General features: G+C 39.7%; 1 protein-coding gene across 1 annotated transcript in view; it reads right to left on the bottom strand.

Moving 5' to 3' along the window:
• The window catches only part of ENOX1 (ecto-NOX disulfide-thiol exchanger 1), a 251,289-nt gene that overhangs the window by 194,077 nt on the left and 31,307 nt on the right, over positions 1-25,905 (bottom strand). Inside the window, 2 exon segments of the mRNA XM_017871019.1 lie at positions 17,354-17,491; positions 18,274-18,417. Of these exon segments, the coding sequence (XP_017726508.1) occupies positions 17,354-17,491; positions 18,274-18,417 (282 nt within the window).

Genomic DNA, 25,905 nt, shown 5'->3' with positions numbered 1-25,905 from the left:
TGTGAGCCAAATGAATATCTTTTCTTCATAAATTGCCTAGTCTCAGGGATTCTTTTACAGCAATACATAATGAACTAATACACTTGTGTAATATCAATAGGATTTTCCTTTAATATCTACAAAATTCTTACAGAGAATGAATGAAAAATGAAGTCTCCTCTTGATCAGCCCAAGGTTAGGCTGCTCCTGTATGACTAGCCAATTTCACTGAGTGAAAATTCAATGGCATCCCGAACTTGGCATGTTGTTCATCAGGCAAGGAAAGGAATAAGCAAGAGTGCCTAGGGTCTTTCTCTCAAATCTATCAAAAGTGGAGAAACCAATCAAGACACATTGTTCTGTAGAACTAAACAAGACAATCTCCAGACCTCTGTCTCCTTGTCCATCATATGAAAGTGCTGTGGCAGCCAATGATGAGCAGCAGCAAATGATGAGCGGCAGCCATGGCTCTGCGTTACTCTGGGGCCCTGGGCCTCAAACAAGGGCCATGAGGTGACCAGAACACAAGCTAGCCAAGGCACAGCTGCTGGCACGAACATCCCACCAAGCACACCAAGTTCATGGGAAATGTGATCCGAGAGGTATGTGGCTTTGCCCCATGCAACATGCCATGGAGCTGCCACAAATCTCCAAAGACAAACAGGCCCTCAAATTCACCAAGAAAAGTCCAAGGAGGAGGAAGAGAGAGGAGCTGAGCAACATTCTGGTCATGGCTTCCATGAGGAAAGTGGCTGCCAAGAAGGAGGAATCCCTCCCCTCCCCGCATAATAAAACCTTTACAGGAGAAAAAAAAAAAAAAAAAAAAAAGCAAGGGCTGGACCAGATCAGTCTTAGCAGAAAGATTGGCAGATAGATTTCTTCACATATGAACTGGTGTTGGCTCCTTGGAGTGGTATGTTGCAATGGAAGCACACATTCTACCTCAGTAGCAAGAAAGTCCTCTGATGGACTAGCAACATCTGCCATGAGCACGGGAATAGCGTGACACATTCACTACTGTGGGGCAGATCACTAAGGTTAAATGAAATATTGTCTCCAGGGCTGGGTGCATTGGCTCACACCTATAATCCTGGAACTTTGGGAGGCCAAGGCGGGCAGATCACTTAAGCTCAGGAGTTCAAGACCAGCTTGGCAATATGGTGAAACCCCATCTCTACCAAAAATATAAAAATTAGTCAAGTGTGGTGGTGTGCGTTTGTCGTCCTAGTTACCCAGGAGACTGAGGTAGGAGGATCACTTGGATGGCATGAGCCTAGGAGGTCAAGACTGCAGTGAGCCGAGATTGTACCACTGCACTCCAGCCTGGGCAGAGTAAGACTTTGTCTCCAAACAAAACAAAACTAGCATGAGATATTATTATCTAAAGTCCTTTCAAACTCCCAAATCTTATGATTTCCACAAACATTGAGTTGGTGTGATTATCTTCCTATATAGTGGACAAACATATCACAATAAATTCTTAATTATCTATACTTTCGCTATTTTTGCCCCAGTGTTGCTTTCGTTCTCATGAATGTGATCCGAAGAAACATGGCCTTATCCACGAGCATGGAGCCCAGCAGGAAGCTGTTTAAAGCAGAATACTTTGTTTACTCATTCATAGAAGAAGCCCATCCCACATAGGCTGCGATGGGCTCAGGACCAGCAAGAGGTTTGCCAAAGGGATGCAGGTGAGAAAATATGCATTTCTTGTTCTTTCCTGCTCATATTTCCACAAAGTTTCTTTACAGAACTGTAAATTCAGTCATCAGATAGAGCCATGATGATAACAATTACAAATAAAAACAAACAATGGCCACTTATTTGAGATTTCAGATAGCATGTACCCCGGTTACCTTTTACCGATAAGAAAATCTCTACTTGTGCTGCTCTTTTCTGAAGATTGCTTGAACTGAGACCATCTAATCGCTAGCATCTAAATTACTATTCATTTTCGTGTTTGTCCTCCGGTACCGGTTACTCAGCAGATGCCACTGCTACGTCAAAAGCCTGGAAACTGGCAGGAAAATGTCCTTCCTTTTCTTGCCACTTGTTTCTTCAAAGCCTGGCAAGATTTGAGTTCCTTACAAAGATTCTCCGGCATCACTCACATGGCTGTATGTGTGACTGACTCTGTAGGAGCTCTCTGCCTCCATTAAAGACCAGATATACAAACAAACAACATCATCCCCACCAAAAAGATTACCTTAATTTTTTATTTTTAGACAGAGTTTTGCTCTTGTAGCCCAGGCTGTAGTGCAGTGGCACCATCTCGGCTCACTGCAACCTCTGCCTCCCGGGTTCAAGCGATTCTCCTGTGTCAGCCTCCTGAACAGCTGGGATTACAGGTGCACACCACCGTGTCTGGCTAATTTTTTGTATTTTTAGTAGAGACACGGTTTCACCATGTTGGCCAGACTGGTCTTGAATTCCTGACCTCAGGGGATCCACACACCTCGGCCTCCCAAAGTGCTTAGGATGACAGGCGTGAGCCACCAGTCCTGGCCAAGATTACCTTAACTTCAGGAGATACTCTTCCTGTGGTTCCTGTTAAGTCACCATGTTGCTTTATTCCTTCCAGACATTAACCAGACGTTAGTCATTTTAGCATTGTGCATATTAATGTCTTATGTTCTTGATTTTTAAGATTTTTCCCTCTAAGTCTTAGAAAGTCAGAGCTTTAAGGGAGCCTGAATACCTGCCTTTGACAGCTAGGCACTGCAACGCCCTTGAAGTCTGTGTAACTTGCCCACGGCCACTTCGCCACCATGTGACAGAGCAGGGTAGGAGCAACACCACCTCTCCAGGGTGCACGGGCCTGTGCTTTCTTCTTGCCATACTGAGTGGCCTTTCCTGCACTTTCATGCCCTTTCCAGTCTTCTCTGGTGGCTGAGGCTGCTGCATACTGGGCTTCTCTGGTGCCCCTGCAGAATCTCTGGCCTGCCCCTCTCCTGGCGAAGCCCCAGCAAGAATGACATACAAAATTCAGACAAGGATGAAATCATCGTTTTCCTCTATTATTTTTCTAAATTGCCTTTTTCCTACCCATGACTAGGCAGTATTTTCTCACAGCTGGGGATGAACAAATTCAAAAAGATGTTCTCAAGTACATGGTTTCCAAGAGAGGCCACTAAGTCTTGAAAGTATAAAATGAACATTTTTGAGTGATTGCACAGTTCATGAAAATGTCTCTGGTTAGAACCTCATCAGCAGTGATTCACTCTGTGCACAGGGTCCCCATGGAGACTGGAGTCACCTCACGTTAGGGTATTGAGGCTCATTTTTCCTGCTGAGATGGAATAAATGGCTAGGATGCATTAACTGACGGAGGTCACAAGGCGCCTATCCAGTGAAGTGAGGAATATTTCTTTAAAGATGCCCTTGTGGTCAGAAAGACTTAGTGAACTTTAAGACTACCACATTTCTCCTTCCCCTTAAAGAAAAGGAGTCCTTTTGCCCTATAGGCATAAACATTGAGAAGTAAAGCCTCAAGGTCAAAATTATATCTTCTATGATAGATAGCAAGATAATGTCCCTGTTAAAGAGGAAAATGTAGTTTATTACAGCTCAATCATGTTTGTCTTGATGACCAAAACATCTTTTTTCAAGATAATAACCAATTAAATGAGATTATATACTGTGTGTTTTAGTCTATGGGGAGCTTCTGTAACTAATACTACAGACTAGGTAGCTTATAAACAACAGAAACTTATGTTTTGGAGGCTAGGAAGTCCAAGACCAAGGCACTTGGAAGATGTGCCATCTGGTGAGGACCCACTTTCTGGTTCATAGATGGCCTCTTCCCATTTCACCTTCACATGGTAGAAGCAGTGAGGGGGCTCTCTTGGGTCTCATTTAAAAGGGCACTGATCTCATTCAAGAAGCCTCTGCCTTTATGACTTAATTACCACCCAAAGTCCCCATGTCCTAATATCATCACCTTGGGGGTTAGGATTTCAACACATGAATGTGGGGATATGCAAACATTGAGACCACAGCACAGTGCTCGAGCATAGCAGATACTCAATACAGGAGTTTTAATTTGCATATGCAACTATGTTTTAGGTACTTTACAGCTCAGCTACTTTTATTGTAAAATTGCATTGTAAGTAAGACTACAGAAATGTAGCATCAGACAAGCTTCCCTACCCATTCCAAGGCCAAATGAGGTTTTTTTTGTTTCTCCACCAGCCAAGAACCTGGGGTACTTTAAGGACTCAAACTTTAGTTGCAGTTTCCAGGCCTCATGTTTTAGAAGGTTTAAAATAGGCCCAGAAATCCACAGAGGATGCTGAAACAGATGACTAGAAAATACTGTAATATAACTGACTTTTGAACAACATGCGTTTGAACTTTGAAGGTCCACTTATTACTGGTTTTCTTCAATAAAAGTTATACTGAGTATGCCTGCCTCTCCTGCCTCCCCTTCCAACTCCTTCATCTCTTCCACCTCTCACACCCCTGAGACAGCAAGACCAACTCTGCCTTTTCCTCCTCCTCCTCAGCCTACCCAACATGAAGACGAGGAGCGTGGAGACCTTTATGATGGTCCACTTCCACCTGATGAACAGTAAATGTATTTTCCTTGATCATTTTTTCTTTTTTTTTTGAGACAGGGTCTCTGTCACCCAGGCTGGAGTACGCTAGCACAATCATGGCTCACTGTAGCCTTGATCTCCCAGGCTCAAGCGATTTACCTGCCTCAGCCTCCTGAGTAGCTGGGACTAGAGGTGCATGCCACCATGCCCCAGTGTTTGTTTGTGTGTTTTTCAGAGGCAGGGTTTTACCACCATGTTGGTTAGGCTGGTTTCAAACTCCTGGACTCAAGCAATCTGCCTGTCTCGGCCTCCCAAAGTACTGGGATTGCAGGTATGAGCCACTGGGCCCAGCCCCTTCCTTATCGTTTCTTAATAACATTTATTTTTCTTCTAGCTTACTTTACTGTAAGAATATAGCATAAAACACACATAAATATAAAAATATGTGTTAATCAACTGTTTACATTATTATGAGGCTTTTGGTCAACAGCCGGCTACCGGTAGTTAAGTCTTGGGGGAGTCAAAACTTACATGTAGGTTTTTTACTGTGTGGGGTCGGCAGCCCTAACCCTGGCTTTGTCCAAGGGTCAGCTACAGTGTCACAGAGCTATGATTTGTGAGTGTGCATTGGGTACGTGTGGGTGCCTCCACATGGCTTATAGAGAACGGTTGTCACTTCTCCGCCAATAGGGGATGTCAGGACAAGGGGATCATTTTCTACAGGGGCCAAGTTTTCTCTCTTCATTTCCTTAAAATAGGAAGTCATCTAAGGTCACTCTTCTCCCCTTCCCCATGCCATCCTAAACCGCTCTCCAACGAAGGTAACAGAAACTAACACATTTGATCCCTTTAATATGTACCACACTTTACCGATTCTAGAAAAGGCAACAGTTCTCTGATGATGATTATCCTCTCCTTTACAGACAAACTCCGAGAAATTAACTCACTTGCCCAAGTTTACACAGCTAAGGGAACAAGCCTGGATTCAAACCTAAGACCTCAGGTTCTAAAGCCACCATTTGCCTGTTGCAGAGACAGTTCCTCAGTGTTGAAGGAAAAGTTTTTTCTCCTGAAAAGACCGCAGGAAGGATCCCCACATACTGCTGTAATGGGCTAACGCCCCTCTGTCCTTGCACTTTCCCACCTTTCCAGCCCTCTGCTTGCCGTCCTCAGTTCTGCCCATCCAACCACCCCTCCACTTTCTTGCCCCATCAACCCAGCCCTTTTTTCGTGGCTCCACCCCCACTCTTGTAAGAGTGTGTAGTCCAGCTCCGAAATTACTCTTCTGAAAATGCTCATGCCTTCTTCGTGCCCTTAGCCTTTAATTCTCCCTACCTGTTACAATCCAACCTTGGATAAACTCCACCTTCCCTCTCCGTGCCTGCCTATTGGGAAGACACAAAAGTGCTGGAGAAAACCAGGCAGGGCTCTCAAAGAGTGTCCAGACATCTTACCATATTTTTCTGGTCAGCTTCCCGTCTCTCCCCCAGTGAAACCTTCCAGCGTTCTCCCTTCTCTTCCAACTTTCCATTCCTCATCAGCCTACTTATCCTCAGCAGATGACCTTGCCTATCCTTTTCTGAGAAATGGAATCCATTAGCCAGGAACTACCTCCACCTGAGTTACCAAATCAGCAATCCCACCTGCTCTGCATTCTGGATTTCCCATGCAGGATGTACGCAGGTTCACTCAAGTCCATCTCATTCGTGTTAAACATTAAAAATTCCAAGTTTCTGTTTTCTTTGAGAGAGTGTTACTTGCTTTCAGACTGCAATGTATATATTCTCTCCCAAACTGATGATCACTTTTTGGTTATTGTCATAAACCTGAGTACATGACCACCATGGTGTTACTCATAGAAGTCCACTTTATGTTACTAAGTTGTTCCTGGTTCAACTTTAGTACAATATCTAGATCACAGGACCCAGGTTCGAAAATAGAAATCTGCAGCACTCAAAGACAACAAAAAGCGATATGCATAATAATTAAATAATTGAAATATTTAAATTTCAATGTAATACAAAGAAATGTCTATGATTCTCCCCTACTCCCGCCACCAATGATGTATTTCCACCCAAGGTATTTATTTTTAAAAACAAAAGTGTAAAGATAGAGCTGGCCTAAGGTAAAAAACATAGGAGGTTCTGCTTTAACCATCTGCCCCCAAATCCTGATATAGTGGAAACAGTTTAGGCAGACAAACCTGGTTATCAATTCCAGCACCGTTTCCTTCCAGCTGAGTAACCTTGGGTAAGTTAATTCACATCACCTAAACTCAGTTCCCTCCTCTATAAAATGGTGTTAATAATATTTAGCTAGCAGAGGCTTCAATGATGCAAGATGTTTAGAGTATTTGTCACATATTAGGTGCCAAATAATGATAGGTTTTATTGCTATTCTTTTTAGTATTCCTAGTAAAGTCACTCATATCTAGCCTCAGATTTTTAACTTCTTATATCCCTAGGGAATATGTACATTCATTTTAAAAAGACTTTGTCTGTAAACTTCTGCTTCCAGCCACCAGGAAGTAGCGAGGATAGAATTTATTCTCCTACTTTAAACAACTCAAAAATCAAACAAAATATATGAAATGATGGTTTTCAGATACTGTACAACAAGAGGTGCAGGACAGTGATCATTGAGAGAGGGGAAATAAATGAAGTGAAACTTATGATAGTCCCAGCCACTGTCTAGAAAGTTTCCAGGGTTTAAAGCAAGGAAGAGAAACCAGAACAGAGCCCGAGGTCTGTCTGAATTCGACATCTGAGAAGACCAATGCTCCTGGAAATTTCAGGGCAGAGTACAAGAGAGGAAGGGGCCAATCAGAGACAGAGAGCTTTGGAGATCTTCAGAGGTCCTCTCAGAGTCTGTGGCTGCATGTTGATCAGGAGAGGCTCAGAGGGAAGTGCGAAGGCTGGGGCAAAAGCCACCGATGGAACCTTTCTGAAGCTCACAAAGGGCAGGGAGTAGCTCAAGTTCCCAAGATCCAGAGAGAAGAAACCTTGCAATATACCAGTAAAGAGTTCCTAGAAGTGTTTTGCCTCAGAAATGGGATGAAATTATCTCCAATCTAAAGGCTGCTTAAATCCATTAACCCAAGTATAAAATCAAAGCCTTGAGAGAATCAAACTGTTTCCAAGGAGCCTGACTGCATCTCGGAAAAAAAAAAAAAAAATCTTAAAAATATTTTAAGGAAGACAAAAAAGGAAAGAAAAAGAAAAAGTCCAGCACCTGACAACATAAAATTCACAATGTCTGGCAACCAATAATAAATTAGTAGGCATGCAAAGAAACAGAAAAATAAGACCTATCATAAGGATAAAAATCAATCAAGAAAGAGATTCGGAAATGTCACAGATAATAGAATCAGTAGATAAGTGCACTAAAACAGCTATTATAAATATACTCCATCTGTGCAAGAAGGTAGATGAAAGCATAATCATGATAAAGACAGACAGGAAAGACACATTTTTATGAAAGAAGGCATCTGAAAACATAATGTTCAATTATGAGAAAAATAAATCATGGATGTCAAATAAGGGGCTAGAAGTCATAGTTACTCTTCGTATCTAACTGATTGAAGACGTAAAAACTATAGTTTAGATAGTCTAAGGACCAAGTATAAAAGTGACTTTTCCAGGTATTATGCATTTTATGTAAATGTTTATATAAATGAACCAAATTACATATTCATTCAACTATATAGTTACCAAGCACCCAACTTTAATGATAGAGGAAATACAAAGATGATTAGCTACAGTTCTTTCCCATAGAAGAAGTCCAGCACAGTCTATTAGACAGATGATAGAATAATTATATTAGCACATAAATGACATGTTCTTACAATTCAAGAATGCAGTATGTAACACATTGTAAACTATAGGGCAGGCTGCAGAATAATAAAAGGAAATAAAAGCAAACAATGGATATGGAAGAGAAGTCCCCTATGCAATTAATCCATAGTTACAAATAAAAGACTTTGACATTGACCCAATGCAAAAATCCAATACACAACAATTTACATGCATGCACACACATATATACACACACTTACATCAGTATAGAAACACTCAAACTCATTTTAATATGGAAATTTAATTGTCTTGCTTTTCTTTCTATTCTCTGCTGAATTAGAATGTCCACTCTGAGCAGAGGATACAATTTCCTAGTGTGGAATGCAAATATTTTCCCTCAGCTCATCGGGCTATTAAAGATACTGATCAAGAAAATTAGGGAATGTATGTATTTGTGATATAGACACACATATAAAAATTATATATTATAGAGTATATATTTAATACATGTACATATATACATGCAATTATTTAAAAATATTTTCTCTAGTTTTAGTCTAGTGAATAAGAATGTGGCCAGCATAGTTCAAAAGGCTAATGAGTAGCACATACACCAGAGTACAACAGAGCAAATAAAGATTAAGCTAATCAAGAGGTGCAAACTAGAATAAAATTTAAATATATATGTATTTGTTGTAGTATACATAGGGCAAAAATATTTTTACATTAATAATTCAGAAGAGGTCGATCTAATACTAAGCAAGTAACTTTATCTTATTTATTACATGGAATAGAAAACTGACTATATTATGTTAAGCATTTAACAAGAAGTCTGTAACATCTCTAAGCCAGCAAGGATACAGGCTTTTGTCATTTGTAGAGAGTTATTTGAGAACAATCTTAGATTTGCTTTAAATGATGTCAATTACCTTATATAGTACATGGAACAGGCCAAAGCAAATCTTTTTCTGAAAACAGATTTTACACATTCTCTTATCTCTAGAAATACTGTAGACAGGCTGGGTGCAGTGGCTTACACCTGTAATCCTACCACTTTGGGAGGTCAAGACGGGCAGATTGCTTGATCAAGCAAGCCCAGGAGTGAGAGCCCAGCCTGGGCAACATGGTGTGAATTCTCATCTTTTCTAAAAATACAAAAAATTAGCTGGCACACACCTGTGGTTCCAGCTACTGGGGAAGCTGAAGGGGAGAATCACCTGAGCCCGGGAAGTTGAAGCTGTAGTTAGCTGTGATCATGCCATTGCACTCTGGCCTGGATGACAGAGTAAAATCTTGTCTCAAACAAACAAACAAAAGAAATACTGTAGACACACACACATCAGCTTAGCACTAGAATGCAAGTTCCAGGAGAGCATGTGTAGCACCTATGGCAGTGCCTGCACATGGTAGGTGCTCCATATTCCAGTCCCATTGGATATATCTAGGCTATCTACCTCTGCCCAATCTACCTCTGCCATCCCTTTTTGGACAGAAGCCTTCTAGATATAAACCTAGCCTTCCCTCTTGCCATTCTTCAATGCAGTCTCTATAAAACAAGTCAGATAATTTTTTGTTAGGAGAAATAAGGAAACAAAAAACATGAGTCAGAGGTCACTTATCTCCTTAAAACTTCAGTAGTTTACACTTCAAATAAAGTCTGTACTCCAAGCTTTGGAAAGCATGGTCTGGCCCCAGCCTATCCCACCAGACTTGTGTTAAGCACCAACCTGCAAATCCCACTCGGTCCCAAGCATTACCTCTGGCCCACAAACACCCACTTTTCTCTTCTTTAAAGGGGTTAAGCTCCTTTCATCTCAGGTCTTTGAACAGGACATTTTCTGCTTTTATAACTTTCTGATCTTTTCAAATTCTCCCTTTCTTTCTGCTCTTCCCTCCTGCTAACTAGATAAGTCTAATTTATCCTTCAGGTCTTAGTTTGAATATTACTACTTTAGAGGAACCTTTTCTGAAGCTTCTCCAATACCTCCAAACAAAGTTAGGCTCCCAATTCCCCTTTATAATATCCCACCATTATAATTAGTCATTTGTATAATTATTTGATGACATCTTCTTTAGAGATATGTGTTCTCCATAAGAGCATCACTGGTCGGTCATGCCAATTGCTGTTCCTCTAGTGCCTTGTAAAATATACTGTAATACTGTGGTGAGCAAATAAATGTACGAATGTACTGTCCTGATGTCCTGGGGAAGAAAGGGTAACTGCACAGAGTGTAACAGAACTATCACAAGTACATGAAATCAGGTACATACATTGCGAAACATAAGTCAAGGGCCTATTTGTTTTCTGACACTTGATAGTGAGAAATCTTTCAACAAGATGGAAAATAAAAACAAAAGAGAACTTTGAGCATCGTCCTTTAGAGACCCCCACTGGTACCTGCCAGGCTGTCTGTATCCCCTTCATCATGCTTGTGTCAGAGAATGCCACCATTAATATCTGAAGGGACTAAAGAAACAAACTTTGCTGGTATAAGTATGATTTTCATTTTAAAAACAAGCATGTGGGGTGGATTATCAACAGACAGTCCTGAGTGTATTTGTAAGCTGAAGAGATGGTTTCAGGCAGGATTTCCAGATTCCATTTTTTATCTCTGACCACTTCTCTCATTTCAAATCTGGGAGCCCTGCAATAGTGGGAATGTAGTGGGACACAAGAGAGGGATCTGGAGACCTGGCTGCAGGGTAGGCTGAAACCTGAAGGAGCATCTGAGAGCTTCTTCCTAATTTCACAGTAGAAGTGTGTCTGGGCATTACGGTCCCCAGGGTGTCAACAACCATCCCTATGTTGTGGCCACCAAAGCCACATCTCCATCAGGCCTTCCTTCCTGCATGCCAGGACCATAAATCTCCCTGCTCACCGCAGCTTTTCTTTCAACAGCTTCCTCAAACTCAACATATCCAAAAGGAAACGAGTCATCTTACCCACCCTTCTCTTTCAGCCTTCCCCACCTTCTAAGCAAATGGCTCTATGGTTAACCCAGCTTGCAAGCCTAGAAGCCTAGGGGTCACTGTTGATTCTTCACCCTCCTTATGTTCCATGTGGTCTTAGTCATCCATTCCTGTGGTTTTTACAATGAAATGTCTCACGAGTCCCTTCAGATCACTCCATCTCTACTGTTCAGGATAATCGCTGGCATTACTGCCGTCGCTGTCTCTTATCTGGGTAACTCTTGTCTGGTTGCCAACCTTTCCACACCCCCATCAGTCAAACATGCTCTGTAAAAATATAATTCTGATCCTGCTACTCCCCTGCTTAACTCTCTTCAGTGACATCCTATAGCACCCTTTATCTATTAGTAGCATAACCACTTATCAAGTTGATTTGTATTTGTGTATTTACTCTTTCCTGTTTCTCCCACCATTCTAAAGCATGACAGTAAGGTCTATGTCCTGTATTCCCAGTATTTAGCATAACATCTGGCTCAATAAATCTCAGTTAAAAGAGAGATGCTTGAGGAGATGAAAGGATTTAACAAATCCCTCTTCATATCTGGGCATATTAAAGAGGATGAAGGTGTTCCTGTAAGGATTAAACAACCCAAGAAGGAAATTAGAAAAAGTACTCTGAGGAAGCAGAGAAGAATGAAAATAAGTGGAAATACCAGTGAATGGGAGAGGGTAGTGAAGGGGACAGAGAAGGACTTGTAACCTATCTTAGCCTTCCAAGAGTTAGAAAGCTAAGTTCTTCTCAGAATGGCAGGAAACAGAAGCAGTGATAGTGAACCCAGGGCTTCTGAAAAAGAAACGGCAAAGTATGAGCCAAGGAACACTTAAAGGTGCTGACAGACCCTTACAAGTGTGAAGACGTCTTTTGTTGGCTCCAAATTAGTCACTGCTTAGGGATGTGGCTCTATGTTGTTAATTTGGAAGTATGATGTCTTTTTGGAACATGTATTTAAAATACCACAAATGGCATGCTAAGAAGCTTGGAGTAAAAGATGTGTATCACCCCAGAGTCAATAACGGCTAAAGAAATATTGTTGACAATAAGAAAGGAGATTTCAAAAATTTATAGAAAAGCAAGGTATTATCTCATGACCAGAGAATATTCAGAAAGCACTATTAGTTCCCATGCAGGCCTGGGCAAGAAACTTAAAAGCTGGGCACTCAGCTCCTGCTTTTCAGCTCTCCTTCCAGTTGATGACTATAACTTTGGAAAAGAAATTAGGGTATACAGGAAGAGAGCAGCTGGTCATGCAAGAGGTGCCAAAGCTCAGGATTTGATATCCTAGATTTCAACTTGTGACACCAGAGGTGTCCCTGAAAAGGGACAACGTGTGCCACAGAAAACTGAGAAGAAGGTTTCAGGCAACACCTGACCACAAGAGAGTTATTTTGAAATTTGAGATTAGGGAGTGACACTGTTCAGCACAAACATAAACCAACAAAATTGTAAACTAGATCATGCAGAGGATGTCATATGAGGCATAGAAGGATGGATGGTAGTGGAGAAGGATCTCCATAGTGAATATTTTAGCTTCTCATGAGAGGCTCACAAGTTTGTTTTTTAATTAAGTTTTAAATTTTACTTTAAGTTCCGGGATACATGTACAGAATGTGCAGGTTTGTTACACGTGCCGTGGTGGTTTGCTGTACCTATCAACCCATCATCTAGGTTTTAAGCCCTGCATGCTTTAGGTATTTGTCCTAATGCAGGCATTTTTTAAAGGCTAAATTAAGTTAGGAATTCTACATAGTAGATTCCACTCTTTGAGAACTATTTATTGCACATTAGCATAGTAAAGGCCTTGGGAAAACCCACAAAGAAAGCAATTTATCTGTGTTTAACCCAGAGTTTGCCATCATTGTTAGGCCACCTAAGTGTAATACTTATGCCTCCACTCTACCTTACAACCACAATGGAACACAAATGTTCCAACAGACTAGTTTAAAAAAACCTGCATCTACACCAATGGACACAGTATTGACAACAACAATAAAAGGCAAAGGCAACAAAAAAACTTCACAAAACCAAAACAAAGTATGGGAAATACAACAAACAAGAAACAATAATGGAGGTAAATATCATCTCACAGAGCAGCCAGGACTTTGGACTATGGGATTTAGGATTAGGGTATAACAGTATAATGGTATATTTGGGATAAAAGGAACAAATTCAATGTAATGATCTCAAGTAGCACTTCCTATGAAGAAGGTAAACAGAGAAATTCATAAAGGTGGGAGCAGAATCATGGTGTGGGGAACATTTGGTGATGATGAAAGGGGAGGGAAGTGGAAGAGGCGTCACTGGGGAAGTGCACGACAGCACATCTGAAAGGTATGCTACTACAGTAATGAGGGATTTGATTTCCTGGGAAACCCTTTTGATAAAATCAGAGGATATAAATATTTTATGCCTTGCTTTGCTGATAATTTTAATCTTTCAATAAATTGAAGAAGCAGTGAGGAAAGGGATTTAGTGTCAGTTTAATTTCAACAAATATGAGAAGAGTGGTTGGTCATTTAGAAATATCAGTAACTTTGGGAGAAAGCCAAGTACTCATAAAATCCAGCCTCTCCATAATCCTGTCAGAAATGTTTTAAAGAGGATTTCTTGGAAGGAAGGTTACACTAAATAATCTTTAAGTCCCTTCTGAAACATTAAAGGCTGCCTCTAACATTCTGCATTCACAGTGAAGAACTCCAGAGGTGGCCAGCATGACACCTGAGCAAGCAGTGGCATCCGTGGCTCTGTGGCTATGTGGAAAATAAACAATAGTGGGGCACACCAGATACAGTAAAAAGGGCATCAGATACGTCATGTAAACATACCATAGAACTATAAGAACTGAAACAACGTGGTCTTGGAATAAAAATAGATAAATCAGTAGTACAGAATAGATACTTCAGAAATAGACAAAAATATGCATAAGAATTTAATTTACAACTAAAGGCAGATTTAAGTCAATGGGGGCATGGAAAATAGGGAATATAACAACTTCCAGAGTGGGCAAACCTTTCCGCATTTAGAAATGGAATAAAGAATTCAAAACGGAAAATTAAATATAAAACCATAAAAAAGAACTAACATTAGGAGGCAAAACCCGGACTAGATAAACATTTTCAGGAAATATGAAGTCCAAGGATTAAAATGTTTAACAAATGCCCAAATATTAACAACAACAAAAACAACAACAACAACAAAATTACCAAGAACCCTGTCTGATAAGTGGATACTATCCATTTATCAGAGAATAATTATTTGCAAAAGAGAAAATATGAATAGAAAATGAAGGAGAATAAGGAAACAAACAAGGGTAGTTATAGAATAATTTAAGGTAAAATAATAGGATACCATTTTTGCATATCAAATTAGTAAAATTAAGTCAATATGTATATTTTGGGAATTAATCGACCAATACTTGGCAAGAAACTTGAAAATGCTCATTTCTTTTGACCTACTAGTTCCACATGTGGGGCCTATCCAATGGAAATAATTCCAACAGCTAAAATCCCCATCCATAAAATGTCCACTGCAATGTTTGTTTGTTTTTTTTTTCACTGCAATGTTTTAAAGCAAAATGTTATTTGCTTTACAAAAAGCAAAAAGGAGAAAGGAAGAAATAAGAACAAAGGAGTAAGAAGACTATTTAATGTATGCTTACCATATGGCGGTTATATAAATTATCCCATTTAAATCTCACAGCAGCTCCATGAAATAGATATGATCACCATTTTATAGAAAAGGTAAGATGTTTTTGCATGCTCAGGGAGACTAAGTTCTTTAAGGAAACTTGGCTAGTTAACAGTGAAAAAATGAAAACAGCCTAAATGTAAATAGTAGAATGGTTAAGTAATCTGGAGATTTGATGAATTATTTTAAAATTTTAATGTAAAAGAATACAATGGAAAATAGTTTAGGATAAGATGTTAAAATGCATAACAGAAAATTTTATATTCAGTGTGATCGAAATACACAGAAAAAAGACTGGAATAAAATATATAAACACTAACCAAACACAACAGAACCTGACCCTGAGATTGTATCACGGAATGTAGTTGGCTGGTGGCCCTGAGAACAAAGCAAAGTGCAGTTAAATTACCAGGCTGTGTAAATGATGAAGGAAAGCCCAGAAAGACCCTGAAAGGCTCAAAAACAGTTCAAGCAATTTGGGTAACACAGGAGATAGAAGAAGTAATTTGGGGCAGATATGGTAAATCTATAACGAGTAGGGCTGTAATTCTTTTCATGGCAAGTTGCTGGGAAAATCGTAAATTGGTCACGGTGAAAATGTCAGAAGACTCAAAATCACAAGAAAAAATAATGAATTATGAAGGTTTTGGCTTACTCTAGAAGTCGTACAACATTTTCTGAGAGAAGTAGGAGGTGAGACAAGAGTTAGTAACTTCTGCTTTCTGAATATTTCAATTAGGCAACTGGGGAAACTTGGGTGGAAAAATAGAAATCTTTACTCTCAAGTTATTAGAGGAAAGCATCTGTCTAGGTAAGCTTTAGGGAAAAGGGGCCTGGGATAAACACATGTTCAAGCCACAGAAAATGTCATTTATGTATACCCACCTCCCTAGAGCAGACTAATCTTCAATTGTAAGAATTTGATAGCATTTTGAAGAATTTAATAAATATCCTAAATGTAATGTTTTAAAACTCAGCCTTTGTATTTCCTTTGTCTCCTACTTTCCCTAGTCTCTTATCCATTTTCATGTTCTTTCTTGTGATATTAAAAAAGAAACCATATATATATGTGTATGTATGTATACACATATACACATACACACATGTACACATACACACACATACATATTACTATAATTAATTTGCAATTTTTCATTTATAGCCACTATTGACCAAAAAGAAACACAACAAAAAACAAATGCTTAGTCAACTCAGCATAAAGTGCACAGGTATGTGGGAGTAAAATTTAGCAACATTCCAAAAGCAATTGGTTTCTACTTAATGAACACCATCTACCCTCACCTACCTTGATGGCCGAAAGTGAAGTTTTCTTCTGCCATTGTAACAATGACTACTGCATAATGCCTGGTTGTCACCTCTCCACTATAAATTCTGAGAGGGCAGACCATACCTGTCTTGTTTACTGCGGGAGCCCTTGCACCCGGACAGCGGATCAATGAATAATTGTTGAATGAATGAAATGAGTGAGTGCATATATAAATCCTACTCATTTCTCCAGGCTTAGTGCAAGCCCCAGCTTCCTGATAACATCTTTCCTCAAAGCCCCAGTGACTGATCTGATTACTACATTACCAGTCTGCACCACTATTTAACACACCTGACTCTACACATCATTTTATCATTGTTTTTCAGGTGTTGGTGTTCTGTTTTGTGTTTTTCAATTTAGAGAGAAAGGCTCTTCAAAGACACTTATATACATATATATTTATTCTATTTCTCAAAGCACTTTTTACAGGGCACATGTAAAATCCTCAGCAAACACCTGTTAAATTCAATGATTAAATCTTTTAGATGACTTTTGACTTTGTGGTATTTCTAAACATTTTCTCTACTGAATGCATGCATTGTATTATGATTCCACCACGTGGTGGACAGAAAACAGGGAATTTAGTGTCACCTGAGCTGAGTTTATAGCTCTGCCACTTCAATGTGGAAAAGGCACCTAAACTCTGCTCTTCTGTTTCTCTATTTGTAAAACGGAAACATTAACAAGAGCAATAACAGCAAGAAATATCTACCTATCATAAAGGGAAGACAGTGCAATCAAATGGGATAATGTAGGTGAATGAGTTTTGCAAATTGGAAAACAAATATTAGCCATTCTATTTACCAATTTTAAGAAATGCAATTGATGTTGCAAGACTGTGTATAGCAATAATAGTTAGCATGTTTTTTTCTGAGAACAGCTATTAGGTAGAAGAGAAAGGTGATGAGGAAAAGAATCTCAAGTACAACTTGCCAAACATGCCCCAGTCATAAATAAAAGACCATGTCCAACACTCGCAGTGCAGAGAGATTACCAGGCACCTGTCACCTACACCCTTCGGTACTGCTGCAAGCATCTCTGAAACCAGGAGAAAGCTTACCAGACACGAGCTGCTGTCCAGGCAACCCCACGGGAACCATGCCCAGGTTATTCATGGCTGTAGCCCAGGCTGTGGGATCTGTCACGGACATGTTGAGCTGGGTCGTGTCTATTGCTATACTCCCCAAACCATCAGCTGCTGTGGGGAAAAACAAACCATGATTTAGAGTTCACAGGCAAGGGTGTTTGTTTTAAAGAAAATCACATTTCTAGAGATGTGAGGCTTCATTTAGCACATTCCCAAACTACAAAAAAATAAAAAAACTATAATCTACAGCAATCTTTTCTCCAGACCTAAACATAAAGTGTTTCCAAATACTTTCTGGGAGAAAACTTAATGACATGTAGTTTATATTATACACAGCATGCCATTAAGGAGGTATCCCTGGAAAAAAATTGAAGAATTGTTTCTTTCTCCCAGTGAAACAACATTAGTTAAGTCACAAGGCTGAGAGGCAGAGCAGTAATACTCTCTTGGTAAAACAAGTTAATTGGCTTACTGTTTCTAGGTGTAATTCTTGAGCAGGCAGGCCTTCTATCTAATAAGAAAATCGTTGTCAAGCAGGAGAACTGGTCCTGACTGAATTTATTAAGTGTTACCTCCTAACCTATTCCCTCCTTTATAAACTTTTACATTATTACATTAAGAAAATGCAGGTGTCTACCTAAAGTGACTTTTCTGAAGGATTTCTAAATAAATAAACTTTAAAAACAAGTAGCACAAAGCTTAAGAAAACCCAACACAAAACAGAAAAATTGTCAAATTTGACTTAGTGCTCTTCATTGTTACTAGTTCTACAGACTGATTTCTTCAAGGGCCCAGGCTCCTGGTTCAATGCATATTTTTCAAGGTGGGGCAAGTTTTCCACTAAGAACTCAAAAAAGCCTTGTTTGTGTCCTGTGCTGGCCGCTGGCATTTACCTGCAGCCATCATCTGAGGAAGCTCCTGGGGAAGCTGGGTGATGTTCTCACCTCCACCTGCATCTACCATTGAATTGTGAGCGTCCAGCGGGGCAGGAGCACTTTGATGGCTGAGTGCAGGGACCCCTCGGAGGTCATCAGATTCTGCAAAACGGGACAGAAGTGTCGTGAGAAACCTTAATAGTTAACTGAGATAAAACGTCAAGGAACAAACTGTTATCTATTCAAAATCAAAAACAAAGACCGATTTCCAGTCTCGGGCACAGAAGAAAGGCTGCTTCCCATCGCTCAGCGGCTGTCTTGTGGCTCAGTTATTAGAGCCCTGTGAGATGTGTGGGCCAACTCATGGAATCACCAGGAGCCGGGGCTGGCTGAATAAACAGCTCCATTTGTGAGTGCCTCAAAGGCCTTGTGAACTGAAGCACCTTCACAAATGGGGGCTTATCAGTCTCTGCACAGCCTCTTCCACACACACTAGACATCAATGGAGAGGGCAGAATCGGGGCTAAAGAAGATTTTTTTTAAGTTAAAAAATTAATTGATGCTGTTATTTTGGAAGATGGTCGTCTGTGAAATGTATTCAGAGAGGATCAAAAGTTGGGAGGAGGAAGAAAAAAGCAAGAACCCATTCACCATGCAGCTGGAAAAGGAGGGTACCTAAATTACAATAGTCAGGAAAGGCAAAAGAGAAGAATGGCATGCTGTCCACAAAGGAAGATCTAGAGGGTGTTAGGGAGGCAAAGGAAGAGCATTTGGTTTTTTTCAGCTCATTGGAAAGATAATTTAACTGGCCACAAGTTTTTGGTTTGAATTTTCCTTAGAATTGCCCAGCTTATATATATACACACACACATATATATAAAATACATATTATAATAAAATATATTATATATTTAGATTATACATTTATGTATATATAATTAATTATATATTTAAATAAAAAAAAGGACTATATTATAATATAAAAATTGATAAAATAATTTAAACATACTTATCTAAATAAATATAAGTAACAATTAAACATTAAAGTTACAAAGTTCTTCTCAATCTCACACTATTTATAAAATGCTATGCCTTCTCTCCACCCTTAGAAATGCAAAAACATAGAGCTTTCACATATATTTTAAGTGCACTTTCACCAGTTCAAAACTGGTGACATGACAAGTTTGATCTTATGCAGATTAGATATAACAACTAAGTCTAAATATTTATTTTTATTTTAGTATAAATTTAGAAGTTTTTCTAAACTATGTTCCTGTTAACGGTGATTTTATAATTAGATCTTATGGTTTGAAGTTTGAACCTTTTATGGCACGTCTTTTTGTTTCTTTCATTCTTAGGTATAAGAATCAGTAATTCCTTGAGTACTGTACTGTCAAAAAGAACTTTTGATCAGTTGAGCAGAAGTTTAATTCAAATGGAAGCTAAGGGTTCAATTCTCAAGGATAGGTGAATAATGAGCAAATAGCTTTTATGGTGTCAACAAATCCCTATCCCTCAACTAGAGGGGTATGTAAGATAGTGTGGAATTTTTTTCCAATTGTCTATCAGGAAGATGAATCATCATCATCTTCCAACAGTGAATGATTCTAACTTCGGGAGCAAATTGTACTGAGAAGAAATATTTTATTCCTTCCCACTATACTATCCAAATGAACTCAGACCCTGCATGTGTATTGTGCATCCATTATCTTAGGCTATGAGTGCCATCAGACAAAGAGATTCTCACCATAGAAAATAAATTCAATAGCATAAGAAATGCAGAGCTAACCTAAATGTCTGGTCCATTCACCAACGATCTTTCTATGATGAAATCTCAAAGCACTTTTCTCTCTCCACTTCCAACCATTTCAGAGTAGCTTGGCAGAGTCAGGCTAGAATGTGTTCATTCTTTTGTTCAAATGGCCCTGGAGCAGAGCTGTTTCGGATCTTTGCAAGGTCACTATTTGTCTTACTTATCTCCCCAAATGAAGTTTAGCTGGCTAGCCTCCTTCTGCCTCAGATTCTTCCCAAATGGGCATTAATCACACATTTTTTTTCTCTCTCTAATGACTGCAGTTCTGGAACACTGTATCAGAGAACATCCCTCTACTTTGTAGGCTCATGACTTGTGCCTGACCCACCACATTTCACCTTGACTTTTTGCTATCCTGTTTTAGGGATGGTTTTAGTTTTCCTTGACTCTATAACAGTCTGTTCCAATGGCAGTTTTCACCTTAGTGATTACAGTCGTATAAAGGGGCATCAAGTGTCCCGGAGACCCATAGTTTCTACCTAACACTTTCATGGCCATCTTAACAGACTGCAAGTGTTTCACTGAAAACAGTAACAGACTGCTACTGTTCCACTGAAAACAAAGCATTGTTCTGTTGGCAAGATGTGGTATATAAACCTAGATTTATCCCCCAATCAAACTTTGTGACATTCAATGTATTACATCTCTTCAGTCTCCCAATCCAATGGTTTTAATGACATACAACTTCGTGTAGCTACCATGTGCCTGGGATGGTGATTCTAAAGCAGGCTCTGTCACATCTTAGGAATTTCCAATAGTCTCAAGGCTGCCGTGACATTGTTCACAAAATTTAAATTGATTCGGTCACTCATTTTGGAAGAAAGGTAATACTTTTAATTAATTACCAACTAGTAATTTATGAATAGTTGCAAGAATGATTTTTGTACTTCGTTAGCATCTATTGTTCCCATTGAATACCTGCCTCTTTAAATGATTCAAGACCACAGTGCCTCATTTATCATTCACATCAATTTCTCTGCCTTAGTTTTATTATTTCTAAAGTATAGAAAAGATTAATCTCCTTCGTGATGTTTATTTACACACAGAGATGTGGGGAGTTAAAAAATTACAGCTAATAAAGCACTCTGAATACAGTAGGTGATAATTATTATTATTTTATTTGGAAATGTAGTGTTTCCATTAAGGTACCCTGGGATCTTCGTGTTCTGGTAGATAATTATGTAATTAATTCTAAAACAGTGAATAACACTTGATATTTCTAAAAGTAAGTGTTGCCCTAGTTTTCTGTGCCACACCTCAGTTGGAGCACAATATTTCATTTTCCACCATTCCTTTATAAAATTACATGACGTAGGCTGGGCACGGTGACTCACGCCTGTAATCCCAGCACTTCGGGAGGCCGAGGCAGGTGGATCATCTGAGGTCAGGAATTTGAGACCAGCCTAACCAAAAGGGTGAAACACCATCTCTACTAAAAATACAAAAATTAGCTGGCTGTGGTGGCGCATGCCTGTAGTCCCAGCTACTCAGGAAGCTACAACAGGAGAATTGCTTGAACCCGGGACACAGAGGTTGTAGTGAGCCGAGATCACGCCACTGCACTCCAGCCTAGGTGCCAGAGTGAGACTCCATCTCTAAAAAACTAAATACATAAAATAATATAATGTAATTTAAGGCCGGGCACAGTGGCTCAAGCCTGTAATCCCAGAACTTTGGAAGGGTGAGGCGGGTAGATCACCTGAGCTCAGGTGTTCGAGACCGGCCCGGCCAACATGGTGAAACGCTGTCTCTACTAAAAATACAAAAATTAGCTGGGCATGGTGGTGCGTGCCTGTAATCCCAGCTACCTGGGAAGCTGAGGCAGGAGAATCACTTGAACCCAGGAGGCAGAGGTTGCAACGAGCTGAGATTGTACCACTGTACTCTAGCCTGGGCAACAGCAAGACTCTGTCTCAAAATAAATAAATAAATAAATAAAAACAAAATAAAAATAAATAATATGATGTAACTTAAATGATATATAAATATTTTCTCTCTAGGTTTTTTTCTGCCTCTGTAACTACAAAAACTTTCAAGTGATTCATGACCATTTATGAAACCGGCAGTTTCTACTTACAGCTTTTAATGAAGTATGAGCGCCACCAAACAATCTGATATACGAACCGCCAAGGATAAAAGTACAGCTTTGTTTGGCCTTAACAGATATCTAACCTGTTTCCTGTTAAGATATATTCAAGTACAAAATCTCATACCAATTTCGTAACTGTTCAATAAAATATATTTATGCTCAGTATTTCATTGGGGTAGATAATGGGGCAAATAGTTTTTGAAACTTATCAAGTCTATGAAAATACTATTTGGCTTAAAAAATGGCACAGGTTTGGGAGGCCGAGGCGGGAGGATCACAAGATCAGGAGTTTGAGACCAGCCTGGTCAATATAAAGAAACCCAGTCTCTACTAAAAATACAAAACTTAGCTGGGTGTGGTGGTGGGTGCCTGTAGTCCCAGTTACTCAAAAGGCTGAGGCAGGAGAATCGCTTGCACCCGGGAGGCAGAAGTTGCAGTGAGCCGAGTTCGCACCACTGCACCCCAGCCTGGATGACAGAGTGAGACTCCATCTCAAAAAAAAAAAAAAAAAAAAAAAGGCACAGGCTACTCCCACTATTAATAATAGAACTTATTCTAACCCTCTCCAATTTCTATAGGTAGCAAGGATACACACATCATGAATAATAAAGCCTACCTGTAATTTTCCACAAAACACAGATTCCTATTAAAGGAGGGTAGAGATCAGTTAGGTATTGAAAATCCTTCTTATTAAAAAAAAGAAACAGACTGGGTGTGGTGGCTCTTATCTATAATCCCAGATATGACCTCATGTCTATAATCCACTTTGGGAGACCAAAGTGGGAGGATTGGTTGAACCCAGGAGTTTGAGACCAGGCTGGGCAACATAGGGCGATTTCATCTCTACAATAACCTTAAAAAATTAGTAAAGCATGGTAGTGCCCTCCTGTCATCCCAGCTGCTCAGGAGGCTGGGGTGGGAGGATTGCTTGAGCTGGGGAGTGGGGGGTGTAGAGGTTGCAGTGAGCTGAGATTGTGCCACTGCACTCTAACCTGGGCGACAGAGTGAGGCCCTGTCTTAAAAAAGATAAAAAGCATGATTTTGTTTGATCTAAGTCCTTAGGTTTATACCTACTTCAATAACAACATAATTATAGCAAAAATAAATCAGATTTGTTAATGTCTTGTAAAGAGTTGATACCAGGCCAGGCCAGGCGCGGTGGCTCATGCCTGTAAAACCAGCACTTTGGGAGGACGAGGTGGGTGGATCACTTGAGGCCAGGATTTGAGACCAACCTGGCCAACATGGTAAAACCCCGTCTCTACTAAAAATACAAAAATTAGCCGGGTGTGGTAACATGTGCCTATAGTCCCAGCTACCTGGGGGGCTGAGGCAGGAGAATGGCTTAAACCTGGGAGGCAAAGGTTGCAGTGAGCCAAGATCGAGTCACTGCATTATAACCTAGGCAACAGAGCGAGACTCCATCTCAAAAAGAAAAAGAAAAGAAAAAAAAAAAGATACCAAAGGAAGCTTATTTCATACAGGATCTGTAACTTTCTTATTTTGTAAGAACTCTCCATTAGCATTATCATGGTATCTATTTATAGTAAAAAGAAAGATACATTTCCATCCAAAGTTCACTCTCCTCTTCCATCACTAAGGAAATACCTAACTTCGATCTTCACATAGTCAGTACCATACTCTCTTGAGGTTATGGAAATGTTCCACGGTTTAAAACAATATAGAAAACTGTGAAATAGGTATGCTTAACTCTTCAATTTTTTAAGCAACTGTCTATGAATAGTAAGGGAGATACTTCTGCTTCCTGTAATGGTAAACTATGTAACTGTAGATCAATCTTCCCACTGAGGAACAACTAAAAATCTTAATATCCTCAATCAGTTTTGTAAAATTCTCACTATCATCTCTTCAAATACAAAAGGCGTCCAAAGGACATTCTCTGATTATTGCAGCGGGTTACTAATCTGGCTTCTAAGGAGAATGGGTCCTGTTAACTACTGGTGTTTCATTTTATTGTTAAGGGAGGTGAGTGTTTCGAAGGGAAAGAAAGAAGGGATCTTTGGTGTCCACCCATGAAAAAAAAGACAACTACAGAGAAGATCAATGACTTATGAACAATTTCAGGTGGTTTCACTGGGAAGCATACAGTGTAAATCTCTCCTCAGTCCCTCCTCAGAAATGTCAGCTAAGTCTATGTTGCTCCTTAATTCTTAGATAGGAGTAAGTTTTGGGGGATTGGGGAGTTTCAAGAAAAGAATGGAAAGGTAGCTAATAATGGGGATTTTTATAACATCCTACATGATAACGCATAATAAAGTCTCAAATCTGTTAAATACAGAGGATGGTGGTTATCTGTTAATGATCAATGTCAGCTGATTAATGGGAAATATTAGGATTAAGGTTTTGAGGAATAGATTTAGATTAGGCATATCATGGGGAATTTCTGATGAGATGACTGTAAAGTAGGAACATTATATCAAATAACATTAAAAAGCTCTTTCTCAGTGATGGCGAGAAAAGCCATTTCTTGGAAACAGTATGGGCAGAAGATGGAGTTGGACAAAGATCAATTCAGATAGGGGTGAACCCTACAGCACTTAATATCAAACCCATGACATCAAAAGGTCTTCTTTAGTATCTAACTATTCATATACAGATGCTCCTCAATTTATGATGAGGTTACATTCTGATAAACCCATTAAGTTGAAAAAATAGTAAGATGAAAATGTATTTAATGCTGGCAACACAACTGACAGTCCTCAGATGATGATGGTTTGACTTACAATTTTTCAACTTTATGATGGTGAGAATGTGCTGTGCATTCAGTAGAAACCATAACCCCATCACAGGTTGTAAGGAGCTTTTTGACTTGGAGTTACATCCCAATGGAATTATGTCCCAAAAGCGTAAGTAGAACCATCCTAAATCAGGGACCATCTGTGTTTATAAAATCACTGAACTTTTTCCTGAAGTGTCACAGTTTTATATACATCACACTACATTGCACCTAAAGAGAGATGACATTCCTATTCTTTTCCAGTTTTCTGTTAAAGTAGAAAGATAAAGGAGATATATAATATACTCTTTCCCACACGCTCTCATAGCACTCTGTACCTTGCTCTAGCCCAGCACTTTCACTCTTATTCTAATTAGTTTGTCTCTATCTCCCTAATAAACTATACTCTTAGGATGATCAAGGAAACTAGTCATCTGTGCATACCCTGCAGCTAGCAAGCAAACTACCTGAAATGTGGTAGGTGTTAAATATATATATATATATGTTATATAACTTATACATATAAGTTATATATATTAGTTACAAATTTATAAAACATATTTTACATTTTATATAAAATATAAATATTGCGGAGCAAGATGGCCGATTAGGAACAGCTCCAGTCTCCAACTCCCAGCGCGAGCGACACAGAAGATCGGTGATTTCTGCATTTTCAGCTGAGGTACTGGGGTCATCTCACTGGGGAGTGCTGGACAATCGGTGCTGGTCAGCTGCTGCAGCCCGACCAGTGAGAGCTGAAGCAGGGTGAGGCATCGCCTCACCTGGGAAGCGCAAGGGGGAAGGGAATCCCTCTTCCTAGCCAGGGGAACTGAGACACACAACACCTGGAAAATCGGGTAATTCCCACCCCAATACTGCGCTTTAAGCAAACGGGCACACCAGGAGATTATACCCACACCTGGCCGGGAGGGTCCCACGGCCACGGAGCCTCCCTCATTGCTAGCACAGCAGTCTGCGATCTAACCGAAACGGCAGCAGCGAGGCTGGGGG

Source organism: Rhinopithecus bieti, unplaced genomic scaffold (assembly GCF_001698545.2).
Source record: "Rhinopithecus bieti isolate Rb0 unplaced genomic scaffold, ASM169854v2 scaffold_5273, whole genome shotgun sequence".
Lineage (NCBI taxonomy): Eukaryota > Metazoa > Chordata > Mammalia > Primates > Cercopithecidae > Rhinopithecus > Rhinopithecus bieti.
This window is presented reverse-complemented; position numbering and strand designations above follow the sequence as displayed.